Here is a 20,666-nt window from a genome sequence, read left to right as displayed (position 1 = left end):
AAAACTTTTATTTAGCAGAAACGTCTGTATTTAATTTTAATGCTGATTAATATGGCACAGCACTGAATAAGGCTTGCAACTAAAGACAAGGCTTAGGAAAATGGAGACACAGCCATATATTACCGGTTTCTGTACTCACAAATGAGTATGCTTCATTGGATCAGTGTCTGATCACATCTGTGAAATTCAGACATCATAATTCTGTATCAAAATATTATTTCATTATTGTATTTCTCCTCTTACTGAAAGGCAAGAAAACACTCAGTTCAGAATTTTTGTCTTCTCTCACTGCCCTCTACTCAGCTTATTAAAAATGACTGTTTGAATCTTCATCTCAGACCTAAAACAAAATATTCATTGAAAAGTTATGATGAAACATTAGAAGAGAAATACTTGGACCCAAAGGGAAAAGCAGCAGTTTATTGAGAAACTATTGTTCTGTCACTTTCAGACTGTATAAAAGTTATTATCCATCATATGTTTCCTGTGGATGGTTCCTTTCTGTCTCAGAAAGTTATGGATGGCTCAGGAAACCAGGGAAGTGGAAATATCTGTGGTAGGTTTATCGCTACAGAATTAAATTGCAAAATGGAAATGAAATTTCTCCTGAGCAGCTAGGAACATTCTGTATATGTTTGGTCAGCCTCACACTTCTGCACAGAACACACATCTGTGTGCACTATTAACCCACATGCAAGCACTGCAGACAGACTCCATTCCTGTTTCAGATTATGGAGCTCTAGACTTCATGGCTACAGAATAAATCTGATTGCAAAATACGTGCTCACAGGTCAAAAGAAAATAACGTCAAGCAAGTATGCCAAATTTACAAGAAGACATCACCAACTCCAACTTCTTTCTACTCCGTTCCTTATACTGTCTGGCTACTTGAGAGTAAGGTCTCAGACTTCTGCAGTTCATTCTATCTGTAATAGCTTTCCTTTAAATCTGAGTTTCATCTCATTCCAAAATACTGCTAGCGTTTTTTGACCCTCATCTCACCCACTTGCCTCCACTTTCCCTCCCTGTTGCTGATAACCATACAGTCCTGTGAAGAGTTTGAGAATGCCACGAACAACATATACAGAAGTTCTGGTTCCCAACAGAAGGAATTATCTGCCAAAATATAATAATCTGAGGAGAAAAAAATAACAACAACCAAAAAAAAACCAAACAGCAACAAAAAAAAAAGGACTAACAACAGTGAGTGCTGATCTGACTCCGGCAAAACATGAAGCATAATTCAGTGACTCGGATCAATTGTGTACTGTCATCTACACCTTTTTCAGATAACAAGACCAAAGTCTACTGGGCAGTCAGAGCTCTAGTATTTAATCTATAACACAGAACAGAGTCTTGATTCCACCAACACAAGCCCCTCCTAGGTCAGTGGATATTAAGTACTCCATTTTCCATTTTTCATTACTTTTTTCACTGAGGCCCAAAGAATAAAATGTAGTTGAACCAATTCCTCAGTTTACTTTATCCCTTTGCTACTCTGAAACATCTAGTTAGAGAAGTTAACTGTGCCACTTCATCCTCAAGGCAGTGACACTTCTAAATTCTCTTGAGCCTATCATCATTTGGTTGCTTTTTTGATTTTGGCTTTAAATCCTACCCACAACTAACAAGGGTGTTTTGATGGATTGAACAGGTGAGGTAAAAAATGCCTCAGAAAACAAATTCAGAAAGCAACACAGCTCACAAATTGCATGTATTTTCTAAGAACAGAGCAGTTTAAGTATACCTTATTCAATTATGAGGTTGTTTGAACCCCGTATTAGCCAGAGATCTCATCACTTAAATAAGGAAATACCCACACCTAATTAAGCTCAAGACAAATTAGACATCCTCTGACCTTCAACTCTGCTTAATTTTTCTCTTGAAACCTTGCAAGTCAGAACGTGCAATAAACAACATGCTGTCTTTTATAGCCAGAGGAATAATTGAATCTGTGATTTTATTAAAATATACCAATTTCTGAAAGGTGCCACACTGAGATGTTCTAAATGTACACAGTGTGGTTCATCACTGCTCAACACTATGTCAGGCTTAGCATAGAGATGGAAGCAAACAAAGAGACATCAAACCACAACTTTCCCTAAGGCAGTCTGTACTTGAAATTAACGGTAAATATAGAGAATAGTTTAAAAGTTAACAATCACTTTTCTCCTCCTGCTTCTGTTTTTAAGCTTCTCTACAGAGTTACTATGGAAAAGCACTACACGTAGACTCATCGTAAAAAAAAATGATTTTGTTCCAGAAAAGTCCTGAAGTTTGCAAATTGTTTTACACAACTTTGAGTGATATTTAATCAAATGCCCTATATCCAGAGAACAGCATGGATCATTTTAATTACAGTGTCTGTCAGCCACGCTAACTATCCCTACTTTGGAAGAATGGCTCTTATTTTCCTCTTCTGCTTCTCTAAAAATTCTTCCGTCTAGGTAAATTTGAACCAAGAAATAGCATCCCAGCTCTTAAACTTTGGGAGTAGGTTTTCATTCTGATCCAGCCACACAAGTAGGAGATTTGTTCACATATTTGGGAGGAAGAAAAATGTTTTCTGCTAATTCAGTGAATCGCGTTCCAGAACTGCTTTGCATCGTGCCCTTACCGAACAGAATTCTTCGCAATGACTTCATGCTAAGCCAAAAGTAAACACTCTCCTTTCTCTACCCTAAATTACCAGCATTATCATCAGCAGTGACACGGGAACAGCTGTACTCCCCCCACAAGAAGGAAAAGAAAAAATCATATTGTTCAACAAAACACGTATCTTGGTGTGAAATGCAAGCATTAATGCACTTCCCAGAAATTAGTCATCTAGCTGTGCTTCCAGGCATCACCTGGCAGTAGGACTGCCTCAACTTCACAACAGCACTTTGAAAGGCAAAAACACCATATAATCCTCAGTTAAAGGATTTTGTCCGCAAACACCTGCAGTTTAAACTTACCAAGCACTTTTGCAGCATGCAGAAATTTGCTAGCCAAAACATCACATCCAGCACCCGCACAGTTTTCAGAACAATCCTTGCTAAAGCCAGCTCAACTGAAACAGGTGCTCACATGAATAGAGGAGACTTAGCACTCAAAACCAATTTTTACCTTATTTTCTTTTCATCTCTGGTAGATACATCTACGTTCTCTAACTTCAGCAGTCTCTCTGGAGACTTCTAAATAGGACTTTCAAAGGAATAAGATTAGATACCATCAAGGACTTACCAGATTGGAATTGGTGGCATTGGAATCATCTTCTGGAAAGGGGATATAGATAGCTAAGGCCACACAATTGGCAAAAATAGTCAGTAAAATAATTATTTCAAATGGTCTGAGGAACGGAGTTAAGGAAATTGTTCAGAAACGTGCACACACAAATAAGAAAAAAAAGGAAAAGATTTGTAAGAATTCTGTTTAAAGAAAACATTCCAAGCTCCTTATATTCTGAAAAGAAACATATGCCTTTTTAAGTGCTCTTAGTTGCTCCCGGCCAAAAATCTTCCTAATATGTCAAAAGCAGTGTAGGCCAGTCGCGTGCCAGAGTAAACACAGATTTCTTAAAAGTTTTTCTTCTTTTATTTATTTAGATAGCATTTTCCCTATTTTCCTTCAAGTGTGGCTGTACTGTTCTTAATAACAAAAGCCTGTTCTGAAAGGCCTGTCATCTTTCCTCCCACAGTTAGTTTATGTTACTTAGTCTTTTCCATCCTCATGTATATTTTTTTTCCAAACTCTCTCATATCTCAGTTAAATGCAAGGGCCCAATACATGTGTACATTCAGGTAGAAAACACTGAAGTGATAAAATTTATGGGAAAAAAAGCTTTATCCAGAGTGTACTTATATTGTTTATAGCCATATTATTACTATTTTCTTTAAAATTATTTAATGTACTATCTCTTTTTCTTGTATTTGTATTTCAGCTGACCTCATAGGCAAAAGAAATGTGTGTATGAGGAACGGTAGGGATACCAGGAAAATAAGAGTCCCTAATGACAGAAACTACCACCAATTCAAGGGCATTACAGCCTGTCATCAATGTCCTCAAAACAAAAATGAACAAACAAACAAACAAACAACAACAAAAAAAACAGATTGGATGTTCAACAAACCAACCTTGCACAACCTCTGATGTCCCACTGACACTCAATGAAAATCTAAGGGCTGTTTTCTACTGACTTCAATTTGCTGGCACTGTATTTCACTTATTTTTTGTAGACTTCTTAACCTTAGTAGCTGTGAAGTGTCTCCTGTTAGACCAGAGACCAGATTTACAGTCTGTCTATATTTACTTGCCTGCAAGATCACTCTGGAGGATAGCTCTGAGATAACTCACCAGTGCTCTGGAGGGGAATGAAAAGCAGGAAAGGACACAGAGAATGCAAGGTATAACCTGTGCCACAGAGTGCATCTGAGTGTGAGTTTATCTACCATGGGACTGGCTTTGCAGAGTTGCCAGATGTCAACACGGTATGTATGCTTTTGGTCAGCAAACTACCATTCTCAGCAGGTTTTAGCAAAAATAAACCAGAGATCAGGATGTCCAACCGCCTGAACTGCAAGAAATAGGCAACCTCCAGGCAACTGACCTCTGTATATGCTCAGATACGTTCTATATTTCACATGTGGAAGAATCAAAGGGTTCTAAACCCACTGGGCTATCTGCTTAAGCCTATGAATGCTAAGAGGTGCATGGTAACGTGGAGGAAGAAGACAGGTAGAGTCCTTTCTAAAAGGAGTCAGCTGTCATTGCAGCAACTAAGGCTTGACATAAAAGTGCAACGATAATCTGACTAGTAGCTATTCAGACTTAGGAGCTTCAGGGCAAACTTCAGAGCTTTACAAATCAGGGTAGATAGGTTACTGTTGAAAGCACTGGATTTCTCAGATACCTCAAGATGCACACACAGCATTTATTGCATAAAGCCCTACATATCCATAGGCTTTCTTTTTCTTAATTGCCTTTTGCCTAGAGTTGTTTTCCAGACGAATATTATTCATAGGATTATCGTTACTTATGTATTTTATTTGCTTATTTTTACTTCTAGCCTCTTTAAACACTGCATAAGTAAAATGCTTTAAAATCTGAAAATACACTGCAAATCCAGCAGAATAATAAGCAGGTAAATCTTTGCAAAATAAGGAAGACACTTCATTTCATGTTTTCTTCTATACAGCTGCGCTTTCAGGCTCTTAACACTATAATGTTTGAGTATGAAATACCACAGAAGTGCCATTTGATATTTAATATCTACTGCATTTAGATTTTAGAGTTTCAGAAAATTAAGCTAAGGTCTTCTCAGTAATTTTCAGCAATTAGGAAAAGTCAGTGTACAGTTAAAAAAATAAATCTTATCACAGCCCTTTGATATTGTTATTTGTCCTTGAAGTGTTTCATCCTTATAAGGGCTACATATCCAGTGAGAGGTTCTGAGGAAAAAAGATATTTCCACCAACTCACCTAAAACCAAACAAATACAACAAAAATGCAAGTGTCAGCATCTTGGGATTGCTTTAATCACATTGTTTGGTCCTCCTCTTGATCTCAGCAGTGCTGTATCCTGTTTTACAACACATCATTCCCATCATTCATTGCTGATCTTATTAATTTATCAAATGTCACTATGTGCTCTTTCTCTATGGATGTGCTTACTGGGGTGCTGGCAAGTAAACCAATATTCAGCTTCATCCTGTTAGTCATCATCCATCATCTTATGCTCAAAGTATCACAGCTATGCCAGAAGGGATAAATAGTAGCAAACCTTAATCAAAGGGATTAAAAATTAGCATCTGAAGAAAGGAATAGGCAGGCAGAAACTTTAAGGATATCTAACAATTGACAACAATGCTTTTAGCAAGTTGCACTTCTGAAAATTATATCCTAACATGCTCATATCCCGTTTTTATCTTTCCACTATCCCAGTAGACCCTCAAAGGGACAATATTATCTCATTGTCTTAAATGGCTTTTTTTTTTTTTTAATCATATTAACTACTGCTGAGTTCAGTATTGCCTTCCCCTGACGTGCTTATTTACCCCTAACGTACTTTTGCTTTCACATTTACTGAAGAATCCCATTAGCTTGTGATTTACCGACTATTACTGTTCAGAGTCAGTCTTGGTTTCTCTTCACGGAAACAGGGGAGTTATATTTTTACTTCTGTTTCTATTTCACACCAAATACACAACTTCCAGCTTTGCTGATCAGATTCAGCTGACTAAAGTAGACTTTGCTCCTTCCACATGAAGGAGCCAACAGCCGAGCTCTCACTGGCTTTCCAAGAAAGCAGCACTGACCCTTGCCTTCTGCAGCTCTATGTCAGTGGTTATCATCTATCATCTGTGACAATCTGTCTCTTGCTCAGCCCGCTAGCTCTGGCCTCATACTGAATGTGCACATGTGGCAGGATCATGTTAACTATCTGTCTTTTTCCCTATTCTGAGATAATCAGTTTATCTTTCCATATATTAGGGAGTCTTATTGGTTTCAATTGAATCCCAATATGATTAACAGAGCTTAGCCTCGTTTCAGGACTTTATCACATCAGAGTTTTGTGGGTTTTTTTTTTTTTTTCATTAGTTCTCCTCCCAACCCCATTTTTCCCCATTCCTTTCTCCATATTGGAGAAATTGCGATGCTGCGTATTTAACAAAAAATCATCTGATTCCAAGTTCCAGGGCTGTTTATGTGGCTAAAGCTCTGCAAAAAGGAGGGAAAGGCAGTAGCTACTATCAGTCCCATGGAGTGGTTCAATTCTGGCTTCAGATACCGTGCATATCTCCCATCAATTTCAGCTTCAGCCACGTTTTTAAAAGAGTTCAGCCCCTACCCTTTATCGTTTAAGCTTCTGGCAGTTTCTTGCACAAGGGTACGGTTAAGCCTTCAGACCTAAGCATTTTTTTTTCCCAGCATAAATGATCTCAGTTAAGATAGCAAATACTGCTTATGTACTTTATGTTCCCAATGGCGCCTTTCAACTTAATGTATTGATTTCTTCGCACTTATGAATAGCGCCTGATGCACACTAACAATTTGCTGTTTTCCAAATGAGAACATCAAAAAGGATATTTCCATTCGACGATGCTGATGCATGCCCTCCGGATGGGATTTTTCAGTGTTAAACACAGCAGTGCCCGGGGAGGACGCGTAGCTGTCGTGGTACCCTGTTTTTTCTGTTTCCCGTACTGCTGCCGTTTTCTCTGCGTGGAGCTAGCTGTGGATATTGTTGCATTGCCAGCACTACCCATCAATTTGGCTTGCCTGGCAGCATCAATTGCAGCTTGCCAGGACAGAGCTGCCCCTGGTGTAGGGATATGCTCTGGGGCAAGCCCTGCAGCTGCATTGGCATTCATGTTGGCATGAGCTGGACGGGGACTCCCATAATTGGAACCTGTGAAAGGAGAGGGAAAAAAAAAATTGTGAAGGCATTTCTTTAACAGTAGAAAAGATAAAGCTTTTTTTCTTAAATCATATGTATCGGTAAAATCAAAATCTGAGGTTAAGGATAAGTGTAGGGTATCCACTTAGTGGGAGCTTGTTCCTGCAATTCAAGCCCTCATTTCAAAATAATACTACTGTGCAATCATTCATCTTGCAAGAGTCTCCTAAGAAGCCAAAAGGACACAGCTGTTAGAAGTGTCTCCAATCAATTCAATCTCCAGCAATTCCACAGAAAAGAATGCGCCCTTTGTTTCATTTTTTACCCATACATTTTGCAAGTTAGATTGTTTGAAAGCTTAAAAGGTGAGGCTAGCTCTCACGCAGGCATGCAGCACTATGTGGCAAAGAAACAAAACGATACCCTCAAGCTTATAGTAAAAATCCTTCTGCTTTCAAGATCACTTCAAGGTAAAGTGAAATTTCAACAGTGAGTTGTATTCTCTCTACAAACGTTGCCGACGTATAAGTCTAAAGCAGCCAGAATAAAAGGTACACTGAAGCAGTAACTGCAGCATAAGGACAGAGTTCATCACTTCTATGCCCTAAATGACGTTGTGTATACAGTCAACTTTAGACCAATCAACATACAGTTTGAAACTGGAACTGATTCCTCATCCTGAAAAACTGACTTTAATAAAGCTCAATAATTGAAAATCAATGGAGTAACAGACACTAAAAAGCCTGTACTGGTAGGAATGCCAAGATCAGGCAGCTCCATGTTTTGCACCTCTTTTAGCTGACACTGAAGGAGCATATGCTTTCTCAATCATAGTAACAGAATAAATATGTCAGGCAATGTGTCTGATATTTGGAAGATCTTAACAGTAAAAGAATTTAAGGTCACCTTTTCAAGCCAGCCCAACTGTTCAGTCATTTCAGTAAAGATAGTTATGAAGCCACCTGTGCCTCTCCAATGAGGACGTTTCCCTTGGGGGACTGTGGTTCCCCTACTTTTGAACTGAAGAGACTATGCTTCAGAAAAGTGAGCATGGAGAAGTTGGATAGTGGGAAGCCAGTAGCAGAGTTAGATCACCTTTTATTTCAAGGCAAGCATGAGGTCTATCTATTGACTGTGTTTTACTTCTTTAGATTAATGTGGAAGTATGGTGTTGTTAAACAGAACAGATGTGCTCCTGTAGTTCGCAGGACAAAACAAACAGAAGACCACGTGCTACCTGTTTTTCTGAAAGTACTGGATGAAGGACAAGCAAAATGAGGAGAACAAGCAAACCGCTTCAAGGTTCTGAAATAAAATAATTACCTAAGATGCATATTATATTGCCAGATGTGCAATGCCAAGAAATCACAGCCATAACAGCATTACATGAATTAGATCAGGTAGAATAAATACTATTACATTGGCACCTAGATTCCTACAGGATATGCTCCTACCCAGAAAGCATGCAAAATATTAAAGTTCATCTCACTGAATTGCAAGGAAGGACAAGAGAGAGTCAGATGTTATTTTATGTCTGGTATTGCCACGAGATTTCCAGGATGTCATTATTTCACCACATAGCTGGAAAATCTAGAGCTTGTCTCTGTCACTGGAAAGCCTCCTAGCTGCAAACCAGCCAAAGAGAGCTGGTGAGTAATGTAACTCTGATAAGTGAAAGGGAAAGCTGAAAGAAGCAAGAAATGAGAAATAGTTAACTTACATCCCTCAGATTTTGAAACTGAAGAAATATTGCTTTCAGAATCACACAGACTAAGCAGATTTCCTAGATGAGGCAGGCAATCAAGTGGCAGACAAACTTAGTTAGTTCTCTAAGACTAAGCAAATTGTACGCAGCACTACTCATGGGATACGTATTTATTTTCAGACTAGTTCCAGATGCACATTTTCTCCTTAGCATCCATTTGACCTCTCTAGCCTGAGGCAGCCTGGGGAGAAAAATAAATGGAAAATTACTCTAATTATTCTCACAACTCCAGCTCTTCTGTAATATCGACGCATTAGAGCGAATAAGAAAATGCGTGTATCTTCCAGTAAAAGCAAACTTGCTGATCCATCGCCACTGTGTTCCTATCACGCTGACTAGACCGTGTGGTCCAGAAAATAAACAGCTGCTCTGTTTTAATGAAGACTTTTTTTGCAGTTTGGGAATGTGTTAAGTTTCTCCATTATTAGTGCTTATTAGTTAGGTTTCATGTAAGGATTCAAGTTTATGCACTCCAACTTTGATGTGCCAGCAAAGTTAAGGACGCGACTTCTGGTGGTTTTGTTACTTTTGCTTCTACCCATGACAAAGTGCTTTATCTCAAATTAACTTCAAGAGATGAGCCAGTATGACAGATTTATATTAACAAATATTGCAAATATTGATTACTGATAAAGATCTGCCTGCTTTATGAAGCTCAGAGGCTACAGACTGTCTTTACTAAATAACTAATGGCAGTGACAAATGCCTTGATCTACAGGCTGTTTAGAGAAATAGCTTAAATTAAAAAGACTGACGCTCACATAACTCTACAGAAAGCACACTGAAGAACTGTGCAAAATATTTTCAAGGGCAGCATAGCCAAACTTGCAGGGAGAAAACTCTGCAAAACATTTCTGTAACCTGAGAGCTGCAGTTACTGGAATTGCTATTTTCATTTTGCAACATTTCAGTTAAAATACTTCATTCTATTTCTCCGCTACAAATAGAGTTTCACTGTACCTAAACCACTTCAACCATATTTATTTATACAGCTAAAAAGCTAGAAGTTGACAAGAAATGGGAAACGGAGATTCAGTTCCCATCCAAATGGAATCACTCACTACGCACTGGGATCTGCAGCATCACCACCCCGCTAATCCCTACCATCCTTCAGCAAGATGTTGTGCTGTTGACTACGTCCCGCAGGTGGGCAAAACTCTTCTCTCTCAAGTACTTTTGTTACAGATCATGAATTTAAATATTTGCATGGTAAGTAAATGGGAAAGTCCACATGTGAATATAATGAATAACTTTGATTCTGAGATCTTAGGGATCAACTTTCATTTCTGCAAGGAAGCAAAACTGCAGACCCATTTCAAATGTCACAGTAACAGAAGTACGGCTTTCAAATTCAGAACTAAGTCAGAAAAGTAGCAGATAAAGTTGCTATATCATGGGAAATGAACCACGTTGCACAAAATACCTGACACTGTAAGCTTACAACTACATTGCCAAAATACTATAAAGGCTTCAATGGTCATCAGTATATAAGGGCTATTTGCATTCTAATAATGTACATCTGTCAAGTCCCCTATTAATATACAGCTTCATTTAAAGAAAAAAATCTGAGCAGCAATCATTCTGTATGAGAAATGATCCAGTTAATGACATGATGAAATTGCAAGTTTTAAATGCCCTGCATTTATCTATTTAGCCTCACATCTATCTGAGAAATTTGTGCTTAGATTAATTATTTAAAAGAAAATGGAGCAATGCCAATGTAGGTCTTCACTGTTCTTTTTTTTTTTTTTTTCCCTAATCACTGGAAACATCAGAATCCTAAGAATGAAAATCTCAGAACAATGGTGTTGCACAACTGAAGATGAGTACAGTAAAAGATAAAACTGGTTCAATCAGCATCTTAGCTGAACACTGACAGCGAGTACACAGAATGTAGGAAACTGGTTATCACTACTGAGATGGTATGTAGACTAATGCAAGCACACAGAGAAAAAGTTGTAAGATACTGAGGTGAGGAGGAACCTAACAAGAAACCCAAAGAACAACAAAAAAGAATGTTATCATTTGTTAATAACACAAAGAAAGTGGAAAGCATTGATCTATTAACCAATGGAGACAGAGTACGAAAGATGATATTAATAGGGCTTAGGTGTCACCTTCACTAAAGAAAGGAAAAAAAAGGAAGACCAAGAGCAGGTGACAATCAAAATGAGTCCACAAACCAAAAAAGGTATGATTTCCACCTATAAAGAGAAAGAATAAGTTTAGAGAGTACTTAGATAAGTAGGATACTAGTTGAAAGTACATACATTAGGTACTGCATCCTGAAATATTTAAGGAAGTCTCTGAAGTAATCTCAAAGCTGCTAGCTGCTGTTCTGAACTCAAAGGACAGGAGAAATGTGAGAACTGAGGAAGGACAAATGTCAACCTCATTTATAAAAAAGCAAGAAGGGGAAATTTAAATTCAGCTGAGCTTTAGTCTCCATAAGTAAATAAACAATAATAACGCAGGATAAGTAAAACAAAGAAGTATCAACAAGTACTCAGAGGAGAAAAGGAGAAAAACATCAGCAGATATGCATCTGTCATGAGTACAACTAATTCCTTCCACAACAGTGCAACAGAATATACAGGCAAGACGGAAGCGATAGCTGTCATGTGTCCTGACCTTTTTAGTACTTTCATCAGGTCATGTGCAACAGTTCCACAAGGATGCTAGGAATATAGGAGCAAAAAAAAGAAATGCTGCAACGGAAGCACAAAGACCATACAGTAGATGGCTGAGAGCAGTTATCATTGGTACACGGTCTAATTGGAGAATGTGTCACACAGAGGTACCCAAAAGCCTGTGCTGGATCCAATTCTGTTCAACATCTTCATTAATTATCTGGATGATGAAATGGTGAACAGCATTATAAAATGTATATGTAACTAAGAAGAAAGGAGGTACAGCAAATGTACTGAAGGGCAGGATTTGAATTCAAAATGAGAATCACAAATTGGAGAGTCTTAAAAATAACATGGAGTTCAGCAGGGAAAAAATGTAATGCATTTAAGCAATATGAATCATCTGCCAAAATTATTTTCAGAAAAGCCTTGGGGGTTATACTGGATGCCCAGCAGAACAGGAACTAATACTGTCATACTGCTTTCTATCTTCAAAATGCCATCATCTCAATGCAGTACATAAACAGGTACGGAACCTATGCAGAATAAGTGATCCTTCTCTTCCTAGGGCTTCAGCTGCAATACAATGGGCAGCTTCAGGTTCCATGCTTCAGGAAAGCTCATCAACAAAAGGCCCAAAAAACATGAGCTCTTAGGCAAAGTGACAGGAAGTGGGAATGCCAGGACTTGGACTGCTGCTCCTGAGGATGTGACGGAGAAAGGGACATGGTAACAGTCTATGTTAGATGTTATATATGATACACATATATAAATATAAAAAGCATATGTAAGTTATTTCAAAGAACAGAAAGAGAACAATCACTATACTCACAGTGAATAAGCAATAAGCAATGGCTTTTGCAATAAGGAAAAACAAGGATATACATTAGGAAACACTTTCTAACAATAGTGACAATTACATATGCATATTGATCTTCTGGATTGGTGGTAGTATCTCTGACACCCTAGGTCTTTTAAACCAGGCATCATATACACGAGGCTAGATTTGTACTCATTTCTTCTGTTAGACTGAAGAAAGGCCTTTGCATAGAAAATTTTGATATTTTACCCATGATTTTTATACCAACAAAAGACACTTCCTCAGAATAAACCATCCTTGATTCAATCCTTTCAGTCAACACAGCTCTATCAGCATGCTGTAAGATTTACATATGCTCTCTTTTCTCCTTGGGACAGCCCTCAGTCCAATTGCCCTGCAACTTCCTTTCTTTGGTTTTAAAATCTGACTCTCACTCTGCAAATACATTTTTTCTAAAATTATTTCAGTATCTCGGGATATTAACAACTACTCACATGTAAAGTTTAAATTCCTGAAGTGAAATAACCCAACTGATTTATGTGAGAAAACAGACTATTCCAGAAATCGTTATTACGCTTCATAGAATCATAGAATCCTTAGAGTTGGAAGGGACCTTTAAGGGCCATCTAGTCCAGCTCCCCTGCATGAACAGGGATACCACAGCTAGGTCACGTTGCCGAGGGCCTGATCCAGCCTGCCTCACTAGTTGACTTTTCTTAAGATTCTCTATTCTGAATGCAAGACCACAGACACACACACTTCACCTTTTTTGAAGGGGCATTTTGAAATTTTTCTTTTTTTTTGCCTTTTAATTCTGACAGTTAACTGTGAAATGACTCTAGTTGTTCCCCAGAAGCAGATTTATTTTTTTTCCTGGAAGAAATTTGTATGTAGCAATAGGGATATAGTGAAAGCTGGATTGCAACCTAAACTATGGCTTTTGCTGTAGCAGTGTTTATAATATACACGTACGCTTCTAAACATCTTGTCAGACTAAAATTCAGTGTGCAGTTGTTAGCACAGATAAGAGAGTTAAAGAATTTTATGTGTGTGTGTGCGGATTGTTTTGGAGCTTCAGAACGCACACAAAGGATTCATGATAGAATACAGTTTATTTGCCACATTTGAGACTAAACATTTTAAAATCTAAACAAGAAATCTTATTCAAGAGCCATGCTTCACTTGTAACTAGATCTTTGTTTTCCTTTAGCTCCCCTCTCCAAACAGAGCTTTCATTTTTCAGCATAACATGAATGTAAAAAGGATGCCGTGAACTACCAGCAATGTGAAAAAACAAGTCCGTTTCAATGAAGAGATCAAGTGCACACACTCCTCTCACGTGTAGTAATGAACACTTTTAGGTTAAATATTTACACTTCAAAATTCACTAGGGATGCTGCATGGTAAATTTTTGTAGCTTTGCCAACATCATTTAGATCACAAATTTTCTAAGAAGGGAAAAGACATTTGTTCTACATTGGTAGAACGTTCAGTGCAGTGGATTCCCAGCTTAAGAATAAAGCACAAATGCACCAACAAGAATAATTCCCCATGAATGCAAGAATAAATTGGAGGACAACATTTCCCTTTAAGTTTACCACAAATACATCCTTTCCATGGAAAACTATTATGTTTCACTAGAGTATACTGGAAAGCCGCTGCCCTCTTGATAATATCTTTCCTCCATATGCTCCATCTGCGCTCTCTTAGACATGCAAAAGGTCTGGGCACTGAGATACTGATTTCTATCATTTACCCTCCAAGCACTGCAAACTTTGAGATCACTCTCGTGCACACGTGAGTACAGGCAACGCTACTATTCCTTTTGTTTCACTAGGAAACTATTTACTCAGCTGAGGCACAGGGTAGATCATGGTGCAGTATTCCTTGATATCACTGCAATAAGCAGGCCTTTATGCAGTTACTTATGCTATCTGGAACACACACACACCGCTATGAAAGAAACTGGACAGATAAGAACAAAATTCAACACATTTAAAGTATTTTGAGATTTAAGCTTGGCCTCACAAGATAAATACATCCCTACTGAAACCCCTGATAAGGCAAAGTGTCATTTGCCCATATGGCACAGTTTGCTATCTTCTGGTAAGAGAAGGATGGAGAAAAGCCAGAAAGGAATAGTGTTAATTAAAGGATATGGTCTTTCATATTCTAGCACAAATGTAGTTATTTGTGCTTTTCTTACCAATACCTTTGTTTGCATGTAATTGTTGTACATTGATCTCCTCTTTTAATCAATGAACAAGCATGAAGTTCACTGCATTATTGCTATGAAATCTGTAATTTATTCAATAGAACAATGGCCTGAAATATTTGTTGTCTTTCTGTCAGTCAATATGCTTCATTTGAAAAGTCATTCTTTATCATTGACATGCTGAAAACCCCATAGTAGAATGTTGAAATGTGGACAAATAGAACCATTGCCAGAGTCTTCCAATACCTATTTCATATAAATCAGAAACAAAGAATCACCAAGGTTGGGAAACATCTTCAAGATCAAGTCCAACCATCAACCTGACACATCACCAGCTCCACGTCCCAGTTTGGTCACTTCCTCCTCATAACTCTTTTCTGGTCCTTCAGCAACTTCATTGCTCTTCTCCACACACACCCAAGCAACTCCATATTCTCCATGAAGCAGGAGGCTCAAAACTTACCAAAGTACTCAAGGTGCAGACTCCCCAGTACTGAAAACAGAAGTACAATCACCTCTCTTTCCCTGTTGTTCACACCATTTCTGGTGCCAGTCAGGTGGCCACTTGTTTTCTTGGCCACATGGCCAGTTCATGTTCAGCTGTCAACCAACACCCTCGTGTCTTTCTCAGGGAGACAGTTTATCAGCTGCCCTTCCCTAGGCCTATGAGGTGATAAGCATGAGGTTATGACTCAAGTACAAGACCCAGCACTTATCTTTGTTCACTGCCACATGTTTATATGTGGCCTGTCGATCTATCCATCTGCGAAGCCTTCCAACCCTCAAGCACATCAGCAGTCCAGCCTAACTTGTTATTGTCTGCAAACTCATTGGGAGTGTACTCAATCCCCTCACCCAGTCCATTGATAAAAGCATTAAACAAAACTGACCCCAAGACTGAGCTCTGGGGAATATCACTGGTGACCAGATGCCAACTGGATTTAACTCTACTCACTGTGGCTTAGGCTCAATCATCCAGCCAGTTCTCCATCCAACAAATTGTACACCTGTCCAAGCCATCAGTAGCTAACTTCTCCAAGAGAAAATTGTGGAAAATACTGTCAAACACTACTAAAATCCAGGTAAACCTCCTCATCTACTAAGCAGGTCATCTTGTTTTAGAACGAGATCAGGTCAGACAGATCCCACCATTCACAAACCCATGCTTGCTGCTTCAGATCACTCAGTTGTTCCATACACACCATGTGATGACAGAAGCCTCGAAGGACTACTTTGCTTTTTGAAAATGCTATGTTTTTCAATGAGCACAGTTCAGGTTATTTGTTTACTTGCTTTTGCATGTGCGTTTTGTTTTTTCAAAATGAGACACAATTTTCTAGCAAATTATCATTTTTTTAACTGACAAATGTTTATTTTGTTTTAGTTTTATTTTTTTTCAGTGTGATCTAACATAAAACAAATGAGATCAAAAAAAGTTTCAGGACAAAAGAAGGCAAGTAACGTTTCCCTTCTAAGGAGGAGGAAGAGGAAAAAAGCAAGGAGCCTATTAAATGTTAAGCTTCTTTCTTCTACCCCAAGGCAAGTGTCTCAAAAGAAAAGTCTGATTATTGATAAAGACAGCCAGAGAAGTCTGTATTATAACTCAACTGGGCTAAAAATTCTACTAGGAGATTATTTTATTTGGGGGGTGTTGGTTGATCAATTTCCTTTGAAGGATTTCCATTTTCTCATAGCCTTTAAGCTACAAGATATAAAATACAAAGAAATCCACAAATAATCCTCTTTGGTTTCTTGAGGTACGTTTCTGGTGGCACCTAGATTAAGCTCTCAGAAATCAAGCCAGGGAACACTTTTCTTTCCATCAACCATAGCTCTCTTACAAAACTCAAAAATAGCAATGGAAGAGTAGTGAGGTAAAGATCCCTTTTACTAATAACAGTATTTGTATTAATCTCAGGTAAGCCCGAGAGAACTCAATTAGCTATGTATTTGAAGGAATGTCTAACACAAAGTTTTACACAGAACTGGAGTTCTGCTGTGATAATGTAATCTCCCACAGAATGCAAAGCACAAAAGGCATTTCTAGCACTAAATGGAATATAAATTAAAAGCCCGTGTTCTTCACTTGTAACAGTTTAGTGTACCTATCAGTACAAAACATTTGCTGTAACATGTGTACATGTCATGATACATTTCCCAGAAGGATAACATGGCAGTCGGACAAATTCTAGGCACAGATCCTCAAACCGGAGCGTCAGGAGTGATTCATTATTATTAAATGCATCTTTTTGCAACATTCGTCTAAATTAAAGCTACCACCATGAAAGACATTGAGATCAAATACATCTTTGGTGAAATTTCCTTGACATCAGTAGAAGTCCTCTAGAGATTAACTGTAACTCAGTAGATGGGATTCTTCTGACAAACTTGTCAACTTAACTGCTTGTCATTTTCTTATTGGTGAATAATGATTACTCTTCACTTAGTGAATAATCTAAATATAACTATCTTGGAAAGAAACAAGCCTCTTACAGGTTTAAAATAGCTTTTACTGTACTAGATGGTATCCAGATTCTTTGTCTGAGAACACACAGTGGGATAGCAATCAATACAGAAAACCATAAATGTGATGTATCTCACTTTACCCGAATCACCAGAAGAAAAAAGGGATCTTGTCTAAGCTCCCTCTGCAATAAGTGCAGAGGACCATTCCTTCCAGTCTTTAGAGACAGATGGAAGTGTCAATCCCTTTTCACATTGCACACAACTAATTGAAAATATTATTTTAATTGTGCATAAAATTTAATTGGATCAAATGAGATGAAATTACTTGCACATGTGGGGAGTACATGCAAGCACATGTGACGGCGCATGAGGTACAGAGAAACCCTGGAGCTGCTCTTCTGCAGGAATTATTATGGACGTTTCTATTATGGTCCAAAATAGAGTCTGAAAAGTACATACAAAAGTGTGATATCTAAATAATTTGAAGCCCACAGAGCAGTCTCTTCCCAGTTGTATCAGGTAGATGACTGCTAAAAACAATAATCACAAAATATGAACCCATATGGAGATCTCTATCTGAGCTACAGACAGCCTGATTTTCAATACAGATCTAAACAAAACAAAATAGAAAAAGAAAGAAAGAAAGAAAGAAAGAAAGAAAGAAAGAAAGAAAGAAAGAAAGAAAGAAAGAAAGAAAGAAAAAACACTTAAGCATCTAAACTAAATGGAAATCAGCCCTGAAACCATGCACAGTGCAATTTGCTTTTATTTTTCAGGCCGAGATTTTTCCTTCCTCCTGTTGTTTGTGAGGTCAGTGTTCAAATGTTCAAAACCAGACAGCAGGCAGAATTTGCTGGAAAGGACATAGCAGGAGTTTAAAAGAACATACATCCAATCTCCTTTTATATGCCGTAGGTACTCCCTGCCAGCCCTCTCTCTCAGCGAGGATACCTGCATTAGGAAGTCATTAATCCGCATTAACATACAATAACTTTGGCTAAAAGGACCTCTGAAAGCCATCTGGCCCCCAACCTGACTCCTTCTTTTGCCCTCTCATTCAAAGTGGGCAGATTCCATTAATCCTTCTGGCTACCCATCACCACGCTTAGCAGTACTACTGTCCGCATGTCTGTAAAAAGGGTTTCAAGGACTGAGATTACAGCGGACATCCAAATCAAAGGTACATGAATGAGCAAGGATTTATGCATTAAGGTCATATCAAACTATTTCTCTGCCTAAAACCACTAGAATCATCACTTGTTCTTGCATTTTTGTTCTACTTAATCATCTAGTTTTCAAATTAACTTTCTATTAAGTGCCACATGTGTCAGTCTATCAGAAAACATGGACAGCTTCTCTTTCTATCTACATTTTCCCACAAAAATATACATAGTCTTAACGTCTCCTATTCTTGTGGTAGACACTGATTCTCATTGCTTTCTCCATAACGCTGATGACATTCACTTCTAAAACAGGGCTCCTAAGCACCATTAAATTCCAAAAGTTGATTCTGTCCAGGATACTTTCTTCTTGTATAGAGGAAGCTTGGTCTAAGTTTTGAAAATTGAAGCCCTGGGAACTGAGCATAAAACTTCACAGAACAGCACATATCTAATTTTCAGAGGTGGCTAATAGACTACACTTTGTGAAAAACAGACGCCTGTAAATTATGTCATTAGCACCCACACAAAACAGAGGCACCTAAAAACTATTTATTGCTTTCCAGAAAACCAAAACTTAGAGTCTATTTTAAGCTTTATTTACCTAATTTTAGATTAAATGCGCAGTATCCTCATAAATTAAAGATGCATTCCCTTCTTGAAATGCAGTCAGTTACAAAGGAAAGTATGCTAAAAGATACTTCAGGTGTCAAAACTGACTTTGATTTCGTCTATTAATCCTGGTGTTCTAACAACCACACTTTTCCATTTTTAAGAGGTGCTTTTCCCTGCTGCTTGCAGTAAGACCAATCAAACAACAGAAAAAGGAGCCACAGAGGAAAGTTTTGAGAGCAACCATACCAAAAGTTCTACCAAATCCATAAGCAAGTGAAAATAGATATGTTTTTCACCTTCATTTCAGTAATCCAACCGATGTAAACTTATTTTCTACAAAATTATTTAAAAATAAGAGCATTTCAACAGGAAGACTCTTTTTAACTGTGTGCTGATGAGAATTCATGCAAAAAATGGCAAAGTGTGAACTGAAGGGGAAAAAAGCTGCCTCTGTGTTGTCATTCTATTTCTTTTTTTCCTGCTGAATCAAGAGAATGCCTCCTATGCAACAGGCTCTACAAGGCAAGGGAAAATGTTTTTGCTTGGAAACTTCCATTACAATAAATCCACAGAAAATTACTAACTGCACAATTATAAACCATGATATTCAACAAAGGAAAATAATTTTTTGTTTTGATTTCAGGGTGACAGAGAAAAGCAGTTTGTAAAAACATACTTTTATTCAAACTGGGCCTTTGTGATCCAGAGGCACTGCAGTATTAACAGATTTATAGTCACATTTTTATAGACTCTTAGAAAATAATTTTATTGAATCGTTTGGGTATCTAAAGCAGTACATACAGACATTCCTCTACCATCCTATTTTATTTACTGGTATCCTCTCAGAGAATGTTCCAAGTCTGAATACTAAGCACGTCTAATATCCAGATGCAAAAACAAGCACTCTTGACTTGCTCTGCTGGTCAAGAGCATTCCCAAGCTAAATAAGGCACTAAATCAGAAGGTTGTTACTGCAGCCAAGAAGGAAAAAATAAAAAAATAAAAATAAAAAGGAAGAAAGAGATAATAAAAGATGGGGAAAATTAGCAAGACACTGTCTTTGTACAAACCTTCATGAGGAAAAAAAGACAGCATCTTACACTGAACACTGTTGTGCAACACTGGAATAGGGAATAGCTCTTTTGTCACCAGCTGTCTATACAAACATTGTTAAGCAGCCTCTTTCACCTTTTCTGCAGTAGATGCAGACGAATGTTTGAGACTCTTATAATAGATTTTTTCTAAAATTAAAATATCCTGTCTACGTAAATGCAGATCATTACTGAAGTTACATATACCAGAGCAAAGGTGGCAAGAGCACATGCATGCCGGGTTTGTGGCACCTTTGCTTACTGCAGGCAGTATTTCTGCACTGACAGAGGAGAGCTCCAGCCACTGCTTCAGCTGCATCTTTCTAACAGTCCTCAGATCTCATCGTGATCTCGTTATGAAATCGTACACTCCTTCTACTCATTAGGGAAAAGGCACCCAGCTTATTTACCAAGAAATGGGCATCTCTCATAACGTCTGGAATTTGGCATCAGTACTGTGCCCTCCCTGTCTGGAAGCAGAGCTTGTGAGCAAGTTAACTCCTCTTTTACAACTCTTTTGGCCTGG

General features: G+C 38.1%; 1 protein-coding gene across 38 annotated transcripts in view; it reads right to left on the bottom strand.

Annotated features, from left to right (window-relative positions):
* CACNA1C (calcium voltage-gated channel subunit alpha1 C) overlaps positions 1–20,666 on the bottom strand; it is a 472,560-nt gene that overhangs the window by 397,363 nt on the left and 54,531 nt on the right. For all 38 annotated transcript variants that reach the window (NM_001396677.1, XM_040651842.2, XM_015286450.4 and 35 more), the window contains exons 2-3: positions 7,069–7,390; positions 3,226–3,331 (exon numbers count right to left, since the gene is read on the bottom strand). In NM_001396677.1, coding sequence (NP_001383606.1) covers positions 3,226–3,331; positions 7,069–7,390 — 428 coding nt within the window. The remainder of the gene's footprint in view (positions 1–3,225; positions 3,332–7,068; positions 7,391–20,666) is intronic.

This window comes from Gallus gallus, chromosome 1 (assembly GCF_016699485.2).
Source record: "Gallus gallus isolate bGalGal1 chromosome 1, bGalGal1.mat.broiler.GRCg7b, whole genome shotgun sequence".
Lineage (NCBI taxonomy): Eukaryota > Metazoa > Chordata > Aves > Galliformes > Phasianidae > Gallus > Gallus gallus.
This window is presented reverse-complemented; position numbering and strand designations above follow the sequence as displayed.